The sequence below is a fragment of the Coturnix japonica genome, chromosome 1, assembly GCF_054131305.1.
Source record: "Coturnix japonica strain WE chromosome 1, WE-NBRP24, whole genome shotgun sequence".
In the NCBI taxonomy this organism is placed as follows: Eukaryota; Metazoa; Chordata; class Aves; order Galliformes; family Phasianidae; genus Coturnix; species Coturnix japonica.
In genome coordinates, this window is record NC_140663.1 from 71,193,577 (window position 1) to 71,208,458 (window position 14,882).

Below are 14,882 nucleotides of genomic sequence, written 5' to 3' on the forward strand. Positions count from 1 at the left end.
GGTAGGGGTGGGTATGGCAGGCTCTGCCATGTGAATGGGTGAGTGGGCGCTGCCCCGAGGCTGCTGGCCGGCGGCCATGCTGCCGTTGCTGCCCGTGAGGTGTTTAGCTTGTGCGCTGCCACCTGCAGCTCCCTGTAGCGTGGCCTCTATGGGCTCACTTGGCTGTCTCTGCTTCAGCTCCTCCAGTTTGAGGGAGGCGAGGAGGATTTGAGCTGTAGAATCACTGAACCACAGAACATCCAGAGTAGGAAGGCACCCACGAGGATCACTGCATCCAACTTCTGGCTCCACACAGCAGCACCCTAAACTTAAACCCTATGTTCGAACATTATCCAAACACTTCATGAACTCCAACAGCTTGGGGTCGTGACCACTGCCCTGCACAGCCTGTTCACCCTCTAATGAAGAACCTATTTGTAATGCCCAACATGGCCCTCCCCTGATGTGGCTCTGTGCTGTTCCTTGGGGTCCTGTCACTAGAGACCATAGGTCAGCAGCTGCCTCTAGTTGGAAGTCAGCTCCACTCCAGTCTCTCTCATTCCTTGGCACTTGGCTACATGAGTCCTTTGGCATCCACTCCAGACCCAGCTCTAGGCAACAAGATGTGAAAAACAAGCTAGAGAAAGGGTGAGATTAGTGCTGCTCACTCAAGCAGCAGAGGAAAGCAGTGGTCTAACTCTTCTCTACCAGTATTCCTGTCCTGAAACTGCCAGCAAGCATCGGGTGGCCTTCAGGCACTATAATAATGCTGACAGGGAGTTCAGCATCAGTAACCCACTCACCCATCACCCTGCAGAGCCCATCAAGAAACCAGAATATAAGCCAGGGGCATGGCCATCCTCTTGGGTTCACAGCAAATGACTTAATTGAAGATGTTAAAGATGGAGGTCTAGGCTTACTGACAGCAAGGTATGTGATGCTGCGAGAGGCTGAGATGTAATGGTTTGGGCAGGCACAGATTTTCTGGTATGATAGGATGGCTGAGCTCTGTACAGCTGGAAATTCACCAAGAGGTTGAATGAACTAGTTCAAAACCTGGTCTTCTGGCTTTCTGTTGCCTCCTGTCCTGCACTAGAGATCAGATTCTCCTCCCTGTTATGAGGCAAGGATCATAGTGTAGTTTTTTGTTGTTTTTGTTTTTTTTTTACTCTCTTCTTGCTCAAGGCTACAATCAGAACTAGAATTCTCTGCCTGAAACTCTTCTTCCTCCATTCTGTCACCACGTTCTTGTTTGAAGGGGAAGTCCTTCATCTTTGGAGAACAAAAGTAGAAGCCTTTACCTCAGTCCTCATCCTGATGTGGATTGTTCCCAGTCCTTTGTACAGTGTCTTTATAAAGAGCGAGGAACCCAAGATGTCCCCCAGAAGGCAACCTACATTCACCACCTCTTCTGTTGCTCAAATAACACGCTGCTCTGGGGGCATGAAGTCACCTCCCCCTGTCCCTGCAAGGTTCTCCTCTCTTCACTTTTTTTCTCCTGTGAGATTTCCTGTTCCCTGCTGATCCTAAAAAAAGACACTGAAGTTGCAGCTGTACTTAGGCAGAGCGGGATAAAAGCACAGACATAAAATGAACCTGTGCTGTGATAGCAGCCAGGGCCTGTCCAGACATGACAGCTTCCCTGCCCCTTCCCAGGGGAGTGCTCTCAGGAGGGCGGGGAGAGCTCTGTAGTACCTAAGTGGAAAAACTGGCTGGGCTGTGTAAGAGAGGGGTTTGCTGGTGAAGGGCGAAGATGTTGTGTTTCAACCTTCGCTAGCTCTCCAAGCAAAAAGAGTGGCAAGAAGTGAGGATTCAAACGGGCACCAGATCTTTGCTGTGAAGCAAGGGCAGAATAGAGCATAAAGGTCACTTTGCTGAGCCGGGAAGCAACACATGGATTCCTTTTTCTGCCACAGTATGTACACTCTCCTGTGACATACACGTGTAGTAGCCACAAGAATCTGGATCCTGTCCCCTCAGTGACAAAAGAAGCCCTGCACTGCTTGCTCCAACAGTGCTGTCTCACTGTCGTTCCAGTACTATAGTGATTCCTATGTCTGCTAATTGCTCTTTCTCAGAAATGAACCAGGTACAGATGGTATTATGCAATGTGTTTTACACAGTGTCCCATGGCAGAAGAACCATCCCAGTCCAAGCAGAAGGGGGCATAAAGGAGAAATCTGCCCTGCTTTGGCTCTGAGCTTTCTAGTCATGGGTTGAGCACTGTTCCATGCATCTGATCCATCAGCCCTGAAAGAACAAGGATGCCATTTAAGGCTTGGGAACCAGTTGTGTAGTGAGTCAGTGTCAATCACACGGTTACAGCTCGCAGAAACTAGCTCTAAAGCTGAAGGCTCCTGGATGAATCCCAAGAGGGAGTGGAGAGGTGCGTGCAAGTCTTACACTTGACACATAAGGAGAAAAGCACAATTGGAAAAGAAGTTATATGGGGGAGAAAAGGCATAAGAAATGCAGGCACAGAGGGCAGGCAAGAGAGAGGTAGGACACACTAACTCCCCTACTCTCAATTTGTGCTTGCAGATACTCTGATCTCCAGCTCCCTGGAATCTCTCCCATGGCCTACAGCCACTGTCTGTCTGCATACTCACCTACGCAGCTCCCATCGACTTCCTCAAACCCCACAGCACAAAGGCATCGGCCCATTGGTACCAGCCACTCCCCATCTGTGCTGCAGTGCATCCTCGGGGGAGAGCCCGTTTCTTCAGCTGCATATTCCACGCAGACACCAGGCACTTCTGTGAGCCCCTCCAAACCTGCTAGTGTCTCTGGAAAACGGGCAAGGCCCCGCACTGTCTCTGGGCAAGTCTTGTAATACACTCGGACGGACACCATTGCTACACAAGCTCCAGAGTTCTGGAAAGCTAAGTAGAAACCCCGACGAGACAGCTTCCCAATGGGGCACACTTCTGTGTTCAGCTGCATGGCACCAGATTCGATGTCTCTGTTTGTGAAACTTCGATCTGCTGCCACAGTGTTGAGCTAAGCAAAAGAGAAAAAGACAACAGCTTAACATCCAAGCAGGCAGCAGCTCAGAGATATCTATGCCTGTCAAATGTATTTTACTCTAAGGACTTTTGCACACAGAATGGCTCAGTGCACTGCATGCCTTCTTTGCTCTTGGAAGAAGTGCTAATGACTGGTTGCCATGATCTCCTGCTTCCATACTTTTCACCATTTCCTTTCAACTCATTTGCAGTAATTTGCTGTCTTACAGAGTTCACTGTATTCTGGATCTGTGATCTTGGATGTCTGTAGGAACTACCCCAAGAAGAAATTAACAAATCAGGAGCAAATCTCTTCTGTGGTAATTTTTGTTTGCAAATCAATATACAGTAAAATCACAGCAGCACTTAGGGATGTCTTTTTGAAGTTGACCAGCAAATTACAGCTACCTGTTTCCAGACTCCACTTGATGCAGATCAGAGCTTCTAGTGCAAGGTGCTTGCCATGCAGTATTCAGTACTTTTAAGCACTGAAAATACTTGGGTGAAAAAACACTTTCACACTTTTACATTCCACTTCCTCACCAACAAAACAATGAGACTTGGAGAGAAGTGCTTTCTGTGGGCAGACGGGAAAGGCCTCCATGACATGTGATACAGGAAAGCTGGACTACAAGTGGGGTGGTCTTTTTTCTTGGAGACCTTGATAAACAGTCCTCTCCACTGCAGAACACCACCTGCTCCAATGGGTCAATTGGAGATGATGGTCAATTTAGAATCTGCAGAGCAGCTGCTTCTGGTGGTGGGATCATAAAGTAGATCTAGGATTTGTGGAGTTATCTCACAGATATGTGCAGTAGGCCCCAGCCAGAGGGGAAGTGCACTGGGGAGAGGAGGAGGGGAATCAGCTACCCTAGTCCTGCTCTTCCTGTTGTAGCTTTTACAGTTCTTTGTTTTCATAACATGTCATTTAATCTGCAGAGGAAAGAGCAGTCAAATAATCTAGGTCTGTGGTTTCTTTTAGGATAGAAAATAGTTATAGAAGTTCCTCTACCAGTAAAGCTGATATCCCCTTTCCTGTAATTCAAATATTTCTATGACAAGATAGCAGCACATCAGGAGAAACAGCAGGTAAAATATAGTAGTGCTAAATACTTTCACACAAGGGAGAATTTCATTATAACAAGCCAACAGCTCCAAATATAGAAAAAAAAAAAAAAAGAAAAAAGAAAAAAAAAAAAAGACCCTATATCCGATAACAATCAGAACAAATGATCAGAAGCACAGAGTTTTGATTTGGGTTCTATTCTTCACCTGGTTTATTCTCGATAATTCAAATTCTGAGTCAAATTCTTTTGGTCTCTGTTTTTCTGTTGCTACAAACTGATGTAACAGTGGGTCACTGTTATAATCCTTTAGAATTCTCACCTAATTTGTGTCCAGTTCAATAAGTATTTAAGAAGAACTGGAGGTCTGATCTCATTTGAAAACTATTGCCACTTCTGGCAGAGGCTGCTCTGAGTATCAGAGAGGGCACTTAAGGCAAAGCTTATTCTAAGGATAACACTTATTCTTTTCCCTTCCCCAGATGCTGGTTCTCCTGGCTTCCCTAACCAGCAAGACACGCCCAATTTAAGCTGAAAGAGATGACACAGTCTTTCACCCGAGCACTACAGACCTTGATGAACATTGGGCGGCGGAACTGGATCCCAACATCCTGCTCAGACTCCATGTAGTAGAGGTTGAAGGTCTCTTTGCAGGTCACCACTTCACCTTTGAAGCTCTTGCAGTCTCTCACTGTAAACTTCAGCTCCACGTAAATGCGAGATGCTGCCTCACCCCTATAAATCCAGTTGGTGCGAAGCCAGTGATCAGTGTCACCCTCAGAGAGCACGCTGCAGTCTTGGTACATATAGACTGGGGTACCATTTATCATCTGCTGCACTTCACTCCACTGCTCCCAAGGTAGAAGAAAACACACATTAGACAGATGTGAGAAACAAGTTTCACTTACTTCAAATATGACAAAATCCAGCCTACAAAGTCTGTTCTCAGGTAGTATAGAGCTCATATCCTGACTAGCTGAGAGGTCTCTTACACTAAGCAGAAGTGGCATCTGGTGGACAGCACCATACCTGCCTAACTTTACAAAGGAAGCATAGAGGATATGCTAATGAGGACTGAATTCATTCCAAACTGAAAGGAGCCACAGTGAATAAGTCCTTGCACAACCTCTTCATCATACCTTTATTCCAATGTCTGTTTCTCATACGCTGTCTCATCTCAGATTTAGAAACTACTCCCATGTATGGTCCACTTCTCCCTGCCAGTTTATATGCAGAGTATACAGTAAGATATGCACAATACTTTGGGTAAGAGAAGAGACAGCCTGACACAGTAGGAATGTCAATTGCAGAAGGACTGTGTTCATTAATTTGGAGTTCATGCTTCTTTGGTTGTGATGTTTTGCAAACTTTAATTTAACTATTAAAACTCAGTTGGTTTTCCAGACTTCATACTAGATTCTGCTTCTTCCCCAGCCAAATAATGGCTAGGAGGAGGATGTGTGCCCAGCTGAATATATGACCTCACTGATATTATTTGCATGAATCCAATAGGGTTTGCTGAGTGTTTTAGCATGAGCTTTCACTGACTTTTTTGAGCTTCTATTTTTGTTTCCTCACCATAGGTCAGATATAAAATGCAAAGATTATTCTATGGTGAGTCACACATGAGAATTGAAAACTTGGGAAGGAAGGTTTTGTCCACTGGGAAAATGACTTAGATCCTTTTTTCCCCCATGTTAATACAGTCTTTTTCATTATGCTTTAAATATTTAATCAAATTAAATTGAAACAAGTGCCCGCATAAGTACTGGCACAAGTTTAAGCATCTTGGTTTTAAATACACCTCAGGTTAAGATGCAATTTAAGCAAGGCTTCAGACTCTATATTACACTAGACTTGCAAAGTCTTATGAGTTGAGCATGATATTCCCACATTCCTCTTCTCTAGCCCCACCACCTTCTGTGCTCACAGCACAGGCCTGCAGCCTCTCCCAGTGTCTGACCCCACAGATCAAATACAGCTTTATAGGTTATTCTGATGCCTAGTGGAGGACTAGAGATTGAGTCACAGAGTGCTGAAGTAAATTCTGCTTTTATGCCAGGACTTAGAGCACACTTCCTATACAGCCCCACTCGGAAAAATACCAGTGCTTTCTCCAAGCCAGCAAGCACTGCTGATAGCACAGTCTCATATCACTCTGTTCTCTGCCATTTACCTAAGTGCATACCAGCAGTTTCCTCCCAGGAAGTTATGCAGATGGTATCTATGTGTCCCTTCTTGCTTCCTTTTTTGCCGTGTAATTAATCTACAGTGTTACCCCACCCTCTTAGTCTGACTCAGCTGGCATATACATGCACCACATGGGATTTATACTTACTGGAGGTCAAGGGACTGTGCATAGCAGGAAAGGGAAATAGACTGATCAGTCTCAGTTAATCAACTTGATGTGATGATCGCCCCATGCAGTATTTCACTGATAAACTTCTGAACTAAATTGATAAGATATCCCCAAGTATTATTGATTGAAATAAAAGAGAAGTTAGAAAGGGGAGTAATAACAAAGTAGCTTTCATAAGAAAGTGCCAAGGCTAGAAATGGCTTTTGTAAGTATTTTTTTCAGGGCATCTGCTTCCACCAAACTGACAGGAAATCTATAATTGCATTTGAAGGCCAAGAGTTCCAAAAGTTGCCACTAACAGTTTGCCACAAAGCAGTGCACTAACTTGGTAAGTCTGGGTATGGTTCTTCTAGACTCTACTGCTGATGGGTAAAGGAAGTAAAAAGAGGATATCTTTTATGCTAACAATACAGAACCATTGTTAAATATGTTTCTGACTTCATTACTCAGGGAAGCTTTTAAATTCAAAGTAGTGGAAGAAAAGCATTAAATACAACACTTAATGAAAGGGCGATGAATCCAGAAGTCGCTAAGCAACTGTCTCACATCCTCAAAGAATCTGCTGCAAAATCAAAATGTATGCCTCGGATTTTTAATGTAATATTCTTAATGAATGTGTGCGGTGAAGTCTGGTTCAATCAATATGAATTACTTGTCTCTCCAGCTTTTTGGCCCTTGACACTGATTTAACCTCCTTTAATAATGTAACTTTCTACCAGTTTCATTCCAGACACTGTATCCTTTCTCCAGGCGTTCAAGAGAAGCCTGCATTTAGTAGCTTGCCTTTCTAAAATGTCTAAGGATGAAGCTACTGGATTTGAGGACTAAGGGGTGCTCTGTGCTTCTGAGGAACTCATATCCTAACCCAAGCACTTAGCTCCAGCTCCAGAGATCTGTTCTTGACAGCCTTTGTATAATATAGAGTAAAATAATTCTAGCACAGGAGTTAGTATTAAACAAACAAAACCCTAAAGATCATTCAGCTTAAGTACTATCTCAATAATCTCAGAGGGCTGCAAATTTAGCAAACAAAAAGGCAACTTTCCTCCCATCGCTGGGTTGGACTCAATATTAAAGAAAGCAGGGAGGGAGAAGAGCTGTCTTTACAAGCTGGCTCATAACTGCATGAATGACAAACTCGGAGTGCACCAATAGATGTTTGTAGTAAACAGTCTGCCCTGTGAATAAAGATCCAAAGATAAGATAAGATAGATGCCTTTAAATATCTGCCTTGATTGACTGTGAATTGAAGTCTAAGGATGGCTTACTTCATTTTTCCTACCGGTAAGCCTTCTCTAGATCAGACCTGTGTCCAGAAGTCAATATAAGACAACCTGCAATTCCCCCATCCATGCGCTATTATATATAGGGTCTGCCATAGGGTGTAAAGTGGAAACGAACTGGGACAGTTTGTATGTCTTCTTGAAGCTACTGTCACAGGCTCTGCAGGCATCAGTAAAATGGACTTTTCTGATTTCAGTATTTTTTGTGAAAAAAAATGACAACAAATAAAAATGCCACCCTTGTTATAACAAGCTAAGCCAGCACTGACAGAGGAAACTGATTGTGAGAATATTACAAATCATCAGGCTCAGACTGGAGTACAAGAGCTTGTAGTTCACCACACTAAATCTGTCTCTGTCTCTATCTTGCCAAGTACTTGTCTCCTTTCAGATAAGAGCCTGCCTGCTGTGACCTACATTTTACTTGCCTTCAGGTTAGCTCAGCACAGTAGCTTCCAATCTGTGTCCTGCACACCTCTGGGGAAGGGCACAGGGATACTTTTAAGAGACTTTAAAATGGTAGCAACAAAGCAAGCATCTTGCTGGTAAGCTGAAAGTTACTAAACTAAGATGCATGTCTCCACTGGAAAGGCTAGGAGTTCATATGCTGAAAACCACTAACTTGTTTAACTTGGGGTTAGAGTTGCCCTAAGATCAAAAGACTGACTTAGTACAGCCAGCTCCGGTGTACCTGTACTTAGAAAACTGCATCTCTTTCCCATTTAATTTGCAACAGAACTCAGAGTGCTATTTTAATCCGTGAAATCTTTTCCTGAAGAAAAATCCCAGGGCCCTGAAAGAGCAACCTTTCTTAGCATTGCTGATGTCTCAAGCCTAAAACCACCTAGAAAGAACACAGACAGATGAATGACTTCTCAGTCTTCCCACTTGGAGAAAAGGGAGAGGAACAGCAGAACCTTTTGCTTACAGAGCCTCTTTGACTTTTGTATAGCATTTGCATGCCACTACGGTTAGGCAAAGCTAAACCTGACCATGAAAAATGGCAGCACAATACTGGGATCTTGAAAATAGCCCAGATTTAAGTTGATGTGACCCTTCGCTGAAAGTTTCTCCGCACTCTTGCAAACTTACTTTCTGCTGTGGAGGGCAGTTTAGATGATGATGATGAAAGACGCATGTTGATTAGTCACCTAGACTTTTAACTTCATGAGTGCTGTAACTTCACATCTGAGAACAGCAGAGGCTGCTTTTATTTCTTTGAACTTCCGTCAATGGTCAGACAAGTTTGATTTCATCACACTGTCATGGAGCCATCCATACAAGAGAGGAGTGCTGGTTGCTTGTCTGCATATCTTTCTGGGTGGGATGGTATATTTTTTTTCCCACAATGATCCATTGATTATTTTCAGGGAGGAGCAACAGTGTTGTGCAATTGTTTTTCCTCTAGGGCAGTAGTGCATAGGTCTCTATCCCACCCATCTCCTTTACAGTTTAACATGTATTCGTGCCCTTATGGGAAGGTAAGGTGCTAATTTGAGCCACAGAACTCCACTGCATTGGTTATATAACCTGTTTATCAAATCCAGGTTCTGCTGTCTGCACATTCTCTGGACTGTCTGGCCATAATAAGGTCTTGCATGAAAACAGTCTTGGTCACAACAGACGCTACCAGGTCAGGGAGAGTGACAGTCTAGTCCATCACTTCACATAGGCATGTTAGAACGTTTATTCCTTATGCATCTGCTTTGGTAACACCCATTAACAATATCAGTAGTTACAGAAAAGGAACAGAAAAACAGATGATGCCTCTAAGCAGTAGTTCATGTCTAAAATCCTATTAAGAATAAAGCAAGCGTTACTCTCATGTTACTTGCACACTACATTCTACACAACCCAGGATCTAAATAGAAGGAATTCTCCTTTTTTTCAAGGTAAAGAGCTTGGTATCGTGCGATTTGTGGTTTTGTATGGTACACTGACAACATTTACAGGGGATCTGAAAAATGAACCTGATGGCAATGAGCAATGAATGCTCTATTTCTATAGGTTCCTTTTAAAGATGAGCATCAGATCAGACTGAATCTCACACCGGGACAGGGTAATCGTGCCTTCTTTCTGCTATCATCGAACATACCTGAAGAAAAGAAGTTGCAGGAAGCAGCAGCATGAATGTCACAGTGGGTAGCTGGCAGGCTCTAGGCCAAGCACAGGGAAGGCAAGAATAGGTCTTAAAAGCAACAGAAATAACCTTCCAAGAAACCAGAGGAAATTACCAAATCTTTCGGCTATTTGGCCTTTGAGTTAGAAAGAATCACACTTCAAAGCACGAATCAAACCAACAAGCACGCAGCATGCAGAAAAAAAGGATACAAAGCCTTTCCTTTCTAACTTGTTTGCAGGCAGACTCAGCAGTATTCTAGTTGATACTGTAATAAAATTTGTTTTGTATTTCAACTTTTAATAGCCTGTTAGTCTTCTCGGAGAAGCTTGCTATAGGCAGCCTCATCTGAAAGCTCCAGTTGACTCCTGATGCTTTTGTGTTGATGTGAGGACGTTCAGTGAACCTTGTCTGCTCCCGTCTATCAGCTATAAAAAGATGAGCCAGCTTCTTGAAACTGCTAGGCAACAGTGTTGTCGTCATTGCAGTGCCTCAGCAGGCATAGCAATGAATGTAATGGTTGCGCAGCATCTTCACTATAGCTTGGAATGTTCTTTCTGCCTTTCAAGTCATAACATTGAATTCACTAGCTGAGGTTGCTTCTTGGGTGTACAGTAGTAACTTCAGCCTCAACTATTTTATTGGTAGTTCATGCAGTCTGAGCTATTGTACAACTATTAATTTACAATTAACTTCTTCTCATCTCATTTTTCTTACTCCCCAGCCCACTTTGTTGAATATAGTAAAGTATACCTGGATACACACAGTTTTTTTTCCTTCTCTCCCAAATACACATACAGTAACATCAGCAGGTATCCCCACAGCTCTACATATTGACAGCAGTAGGGCATGTCAGAATATCACAGAATCACAAGATTGGAAAGGACCTATAAGATCATCTAGCCCAACTGTCTTCCCTCCAAATATGATGCTGAAGCCAGAGCTATTCCCATTTCCAGTTAGTTTTTTACTTTTTTAGGCATTCATCCTTTATTTCAATATAGAAACAATTTACTGGAGTTGTTGAAAACCCATGCCTGATACTAAAGCTGAGAGTAGGCCGGGGAATATAATGATGCCTTATTTCAGGGTCAGAGGCAACAATAGCTCTTTGATTTAGATCCTAGAGGATGCATATTATCAATGGCTGTGGAAAGAGATGCACGCAATAGCATTTCTGATGGTTATTTTTCATACCATCTTCAGATGCTACAGACTTGCTGAGACTTGTCCCAAGTAAGACTTATCTGAATGAGATACTGGTGATTAAGTGAACTATTCAGGTTTAGTGAAATAGAAGTGCTGTGCTGAAATCACTTGCATGTTGAGGGCTATGCAGACCACAACATTACTTTGTTCATGGCCAGGCCTATCTGTCTGAGCAGAAATGGTGGAAACAGAAAGCAGCCATCAGATAGTATCAACAACTGGGATCTACCTTGCCTTGCTAGAACCTGGAGGCCTGTAAACAACGTGGTCAGTGACATAAAATTTGCTGACAAGTCACAAGTACTTGATCTAGTCTATTAGCTGAGTTGAGCTGAAAATAGGACTGGATTGTTTAAATACTGATCCTCCAGACATAGAAATGGGAACAGAAATATTGGAGAAAAGGAAAATTTCAAGACTGGCACACAGGATAGGCATGGAATAAGCAACTAAACACAAATATTGGCCTGCCGACTATATTTTATCACAGGCCTGCATAAACCAACAGAGTGAATCACAGGAATAGATATGACAGAGCTGAATATATTAAAATCAAGTAGAACTGGGAGAGCCTTATTTTGCCTGGGCTAAAAATACCAATTCCAAATGCTAACAAACGGAACACTCATGGAAAATAAAGAAATATTTTTGGTGTGAAAGGACCTCTGGGTCTACAATCTATTCTGCACACAGCAAGGCTAAATTCAGAACCAGACTGAGTTGCTCAAAATCTTGTCTATTGAAAGCAAACCGGAAGAGGATAATGCAACTCCCCATCACCATCTGCTCAAAAGTGATGTAATTATACTTGAAAGCAAAACAAAGATAAATTATTTTTATATTGTTATTTTACAACCTGACAGGAAGCAACACTACTGTGCCTTGCCATTTTATTTATTCATCAAAGCATTTCAGAAGCACTTTTCCAATAGTTCTGATGATTTTTAAAACCAGTGCAAGGAGCCAGACTGCCTGTGCAGCATGGAATGACATTAAAGAATCATAAAATGGTTTGGGTTGGAAGTAACCTTAAAGATCATCTAGTTCCAACCCCCCTGCTATAGGTAGGGGCACCTCCCACTAGACCATGTTGCTCAAAGCCCCTTCCAGCCTGGCCCTGAATGCCTCTGATGGGGGGGAGGGAACATCCACAACCTTGCTGGGCAACCTGTTCCAGTGTCTCACCACCCTCACAGTAAAGAGTTTCTTCCTAATATCTAGTCTGAATCTGCCCTCTCCCTATTTATAGCCATTTCCCGTCATCCTGTTGCAACCTGCCCTTCTAAAATATCCCTCCCCAGCTTTCCTGTAGGCCCCTTTCAGGTACTGGAAGGCTACGATAAGGTCTCCCCAGAGCCTCCTCTTCTCTATGCTGAAGACACCCAGCTGTCTCATCCTGTCCTCATAAGGGAAGCGTTCCAGCCCTCTGATCATCTTTGTGGCCCTCCTCTGGACCTGCTCCAACAGCTCCATGTCCTTGTGTTGAGGGTCCAAGAACTGGACACAGTACTCCAGGTGGGGACTCATGAGAGCAGTGTAGAGGGGCAGAAGCACCTCCCTTGACCTGCTGGTCACACTTGATGCAACCCATCATGGTTGTCCCTCTGGGCTGCAAGCACATATCACTGGCACATGCCGAGTCTTTCATCAACAGACACTCCAAATCCTTCTCCGCAGGGCTGCTCTCAAGCCTTTCTACACCCAACCTGTATCTGTGCTTGATGGCAGAGCAAATATGTTCTTGGCTCCTGACACATTCAAAGTGAAAATCATTAGTTCTGTACAACGTTAGAAGACAGGTTTATCTTAAAATGAAAAATAACACTCTGTAAGCACCTATTACTAAGCAAGTTTCTATAGATGCTTCAGTTTTATGTCACCACTAAACTTAGGTAAGATTTCACTGCCAGATAGTATAGTCTAAATATCCATAATAGTGACCTGTGCTGCTTTACAGTGACCAGCTTTACAGCTTGGTGGACATGGGCTGCACGTGTATTAACAAAAGCATTGTCTACATTATGTACAGACCCTGCATTACCATGAAACCAGCACACATGGCAAGCTATTTCATGCATTATCACTGGCTAAAGAAGAGCAGAAAACAAGGGTGTAATTCTACCTCCACAAAGTTATCCAACCTCCTCTGCGCTATGCCTTAGAGACTTTATCCATATAAAGCACGAATATTCCTCACAGCAAATTCCTTCTGTGTGCGATAAGTGTATTGACACAAATCCAGCTCACAGATGGGAGATCTCTGGCACCCAAGATTAGGTACAAGGAGCATTGTTACATGAAATATTGCTCTTCCCTGTAAGCAATACAGCTCAGATGCTTCCAGCCTGTTAATACCGAAGCTAATCAGACTACTCCATTTTAACCTTAACTCTTTTGTGTCAAAAATTGTTCTGAATTAATCTCAGTTCTCTTTCAAACACATTTCCTTCTGCATTTTGAAAGATCAGTTTCTGAAACTTGTTCAAGGTTTAATCCCAAGAGAATCACCCATTGTTCCATTTTTTGCTAGTGGCAATTTGTCAGCCCCTCCACCTAACAGTTAGCAGGAAATGACAGACAAAATTCTACAACAGAGTTGCTCATCAGAAGTCAGCAAATCTATTTTTCATTATCTATTAGTTTATCAGTCATCGGTATCTTGATCTATTAGGTTAGCATGCTCTCAGACCATGCTCTCCAGCATCTTCTAAAATTCCCAGCTGCAACTACCAGGTGTTCTGTGACAAAGCTTTTATATTAATTATATATATTATATTATAATAAGAAGAAAAATATCTGTAAAAATAAAACAAATGCAGTTATGCCTGTATAGGAAAACCTCGTTATCTGACTCTAGTTCACATAGCAAGACTACCAGGAGTAGGTGGAGGCTGAGATGTATTTCAACCAGCCAAAGCTGGTTGAAAGCTATGAAAATGAGCTAGGAACAGGCTGAGCCCAGATCTATTTTATAAGCGGCAAGGGTAAAGACTCTTTCACCATAGGAGAGCTTGTGAATTGCCAGAAAGATAAGAGTATGAATGAGGAGTTTTAACTACACATTAACATCCTTCCTTTCAACTGCTGCAACACAGTTCTTGAATCCACTCCTTTGTGCTGGTTTGCACTGCTCCCACAGCCATTCTCCATCACTGAAGTCTTGACGCTAGAAGGATCATTCGAGTACTTGGACAAATATAACTGGGGGCACAGTACTGCCACCTCTCAAAGGATTGCACTGCATTATTGCACATGAAGCCTTGGCTCCTGGAATCATCCCACAAAGAAATTCAGTAGTCTATTCACTTTTAGCCCTCAAAGAAATTTGAAAATATGATCAGAGGTTCAGGAGAGGAAGGAGCTGCAGATGCCTGATCCTAGAGAATAGGATACATTTTCAGTTTGAATGATGTTCTTCCATTTTGTAACATTCCCAGCAGTTCTCCATCCTTGAATATACATACTCACCCCTACTTCTGGAGGGTCTGGAAGCCAGCCCAGCTCACCCTGTGCAGTGCTTGTGTCTAGCAGATTCACTGAAAACCAAAGAAGGGAAAAAAAATCAGTGGCCTAACTCATATGTCCCATGGAATGGCTTCGTCCTAGTTTTGTCAAAGATGGCAAAGCCTGCATTTTCTCTGTCACCTCACAGTTCCACATTCCTTGTGATCTTTTATCTTCAGAAAGCATGGCTAGAGGGAGAATGGGAAAATATAAAACAGTGCCGCTAGTCAGGAGTTAAAAGTGCTTCTTCATATATGAGACCCCCTCCTCTTCCGCCTTCCTCTCAATTAACACCCACAGGCATCTGCAAACATCTGAAAATCGCAATGCCACGCTAAACCCTGACAGCATTTACTGCTT

The 14,882-nt window shown here is 43.1% G+C and overlaps 1 protein-coding gene across 1 annotated transcript in view; it reads right to left on the reverse strand.

Moving 5' to 3' along the window:
* Window positions 1-14,882, reverse strand: part of EPHA1 (EPH receptor A1) — a 28,333-nt gene that overhangs the window by 10,217 nt on the left and 3,234 nt on the right. Inside the window, exons 2-4 of the mRNA XM_015872409.3 lie at window positions 14,487-14,554; window positions 4,621-4,896; window positions 2,589-2,979 (exon numbers count right to left, since the gene is read on the reverse strand). Coding sequence (XP_015727895.2) covers window positions 2,589-2,979; window positions 4,621-4,896; window positions 14,487-14,554 — 735 coding nt within the window. The remainder of the gene's footprint in view (window positions 1-2,588; window positions 2,980-4,620; window positions 4,897-14,486; window positions 14,555-14,882) is intronic.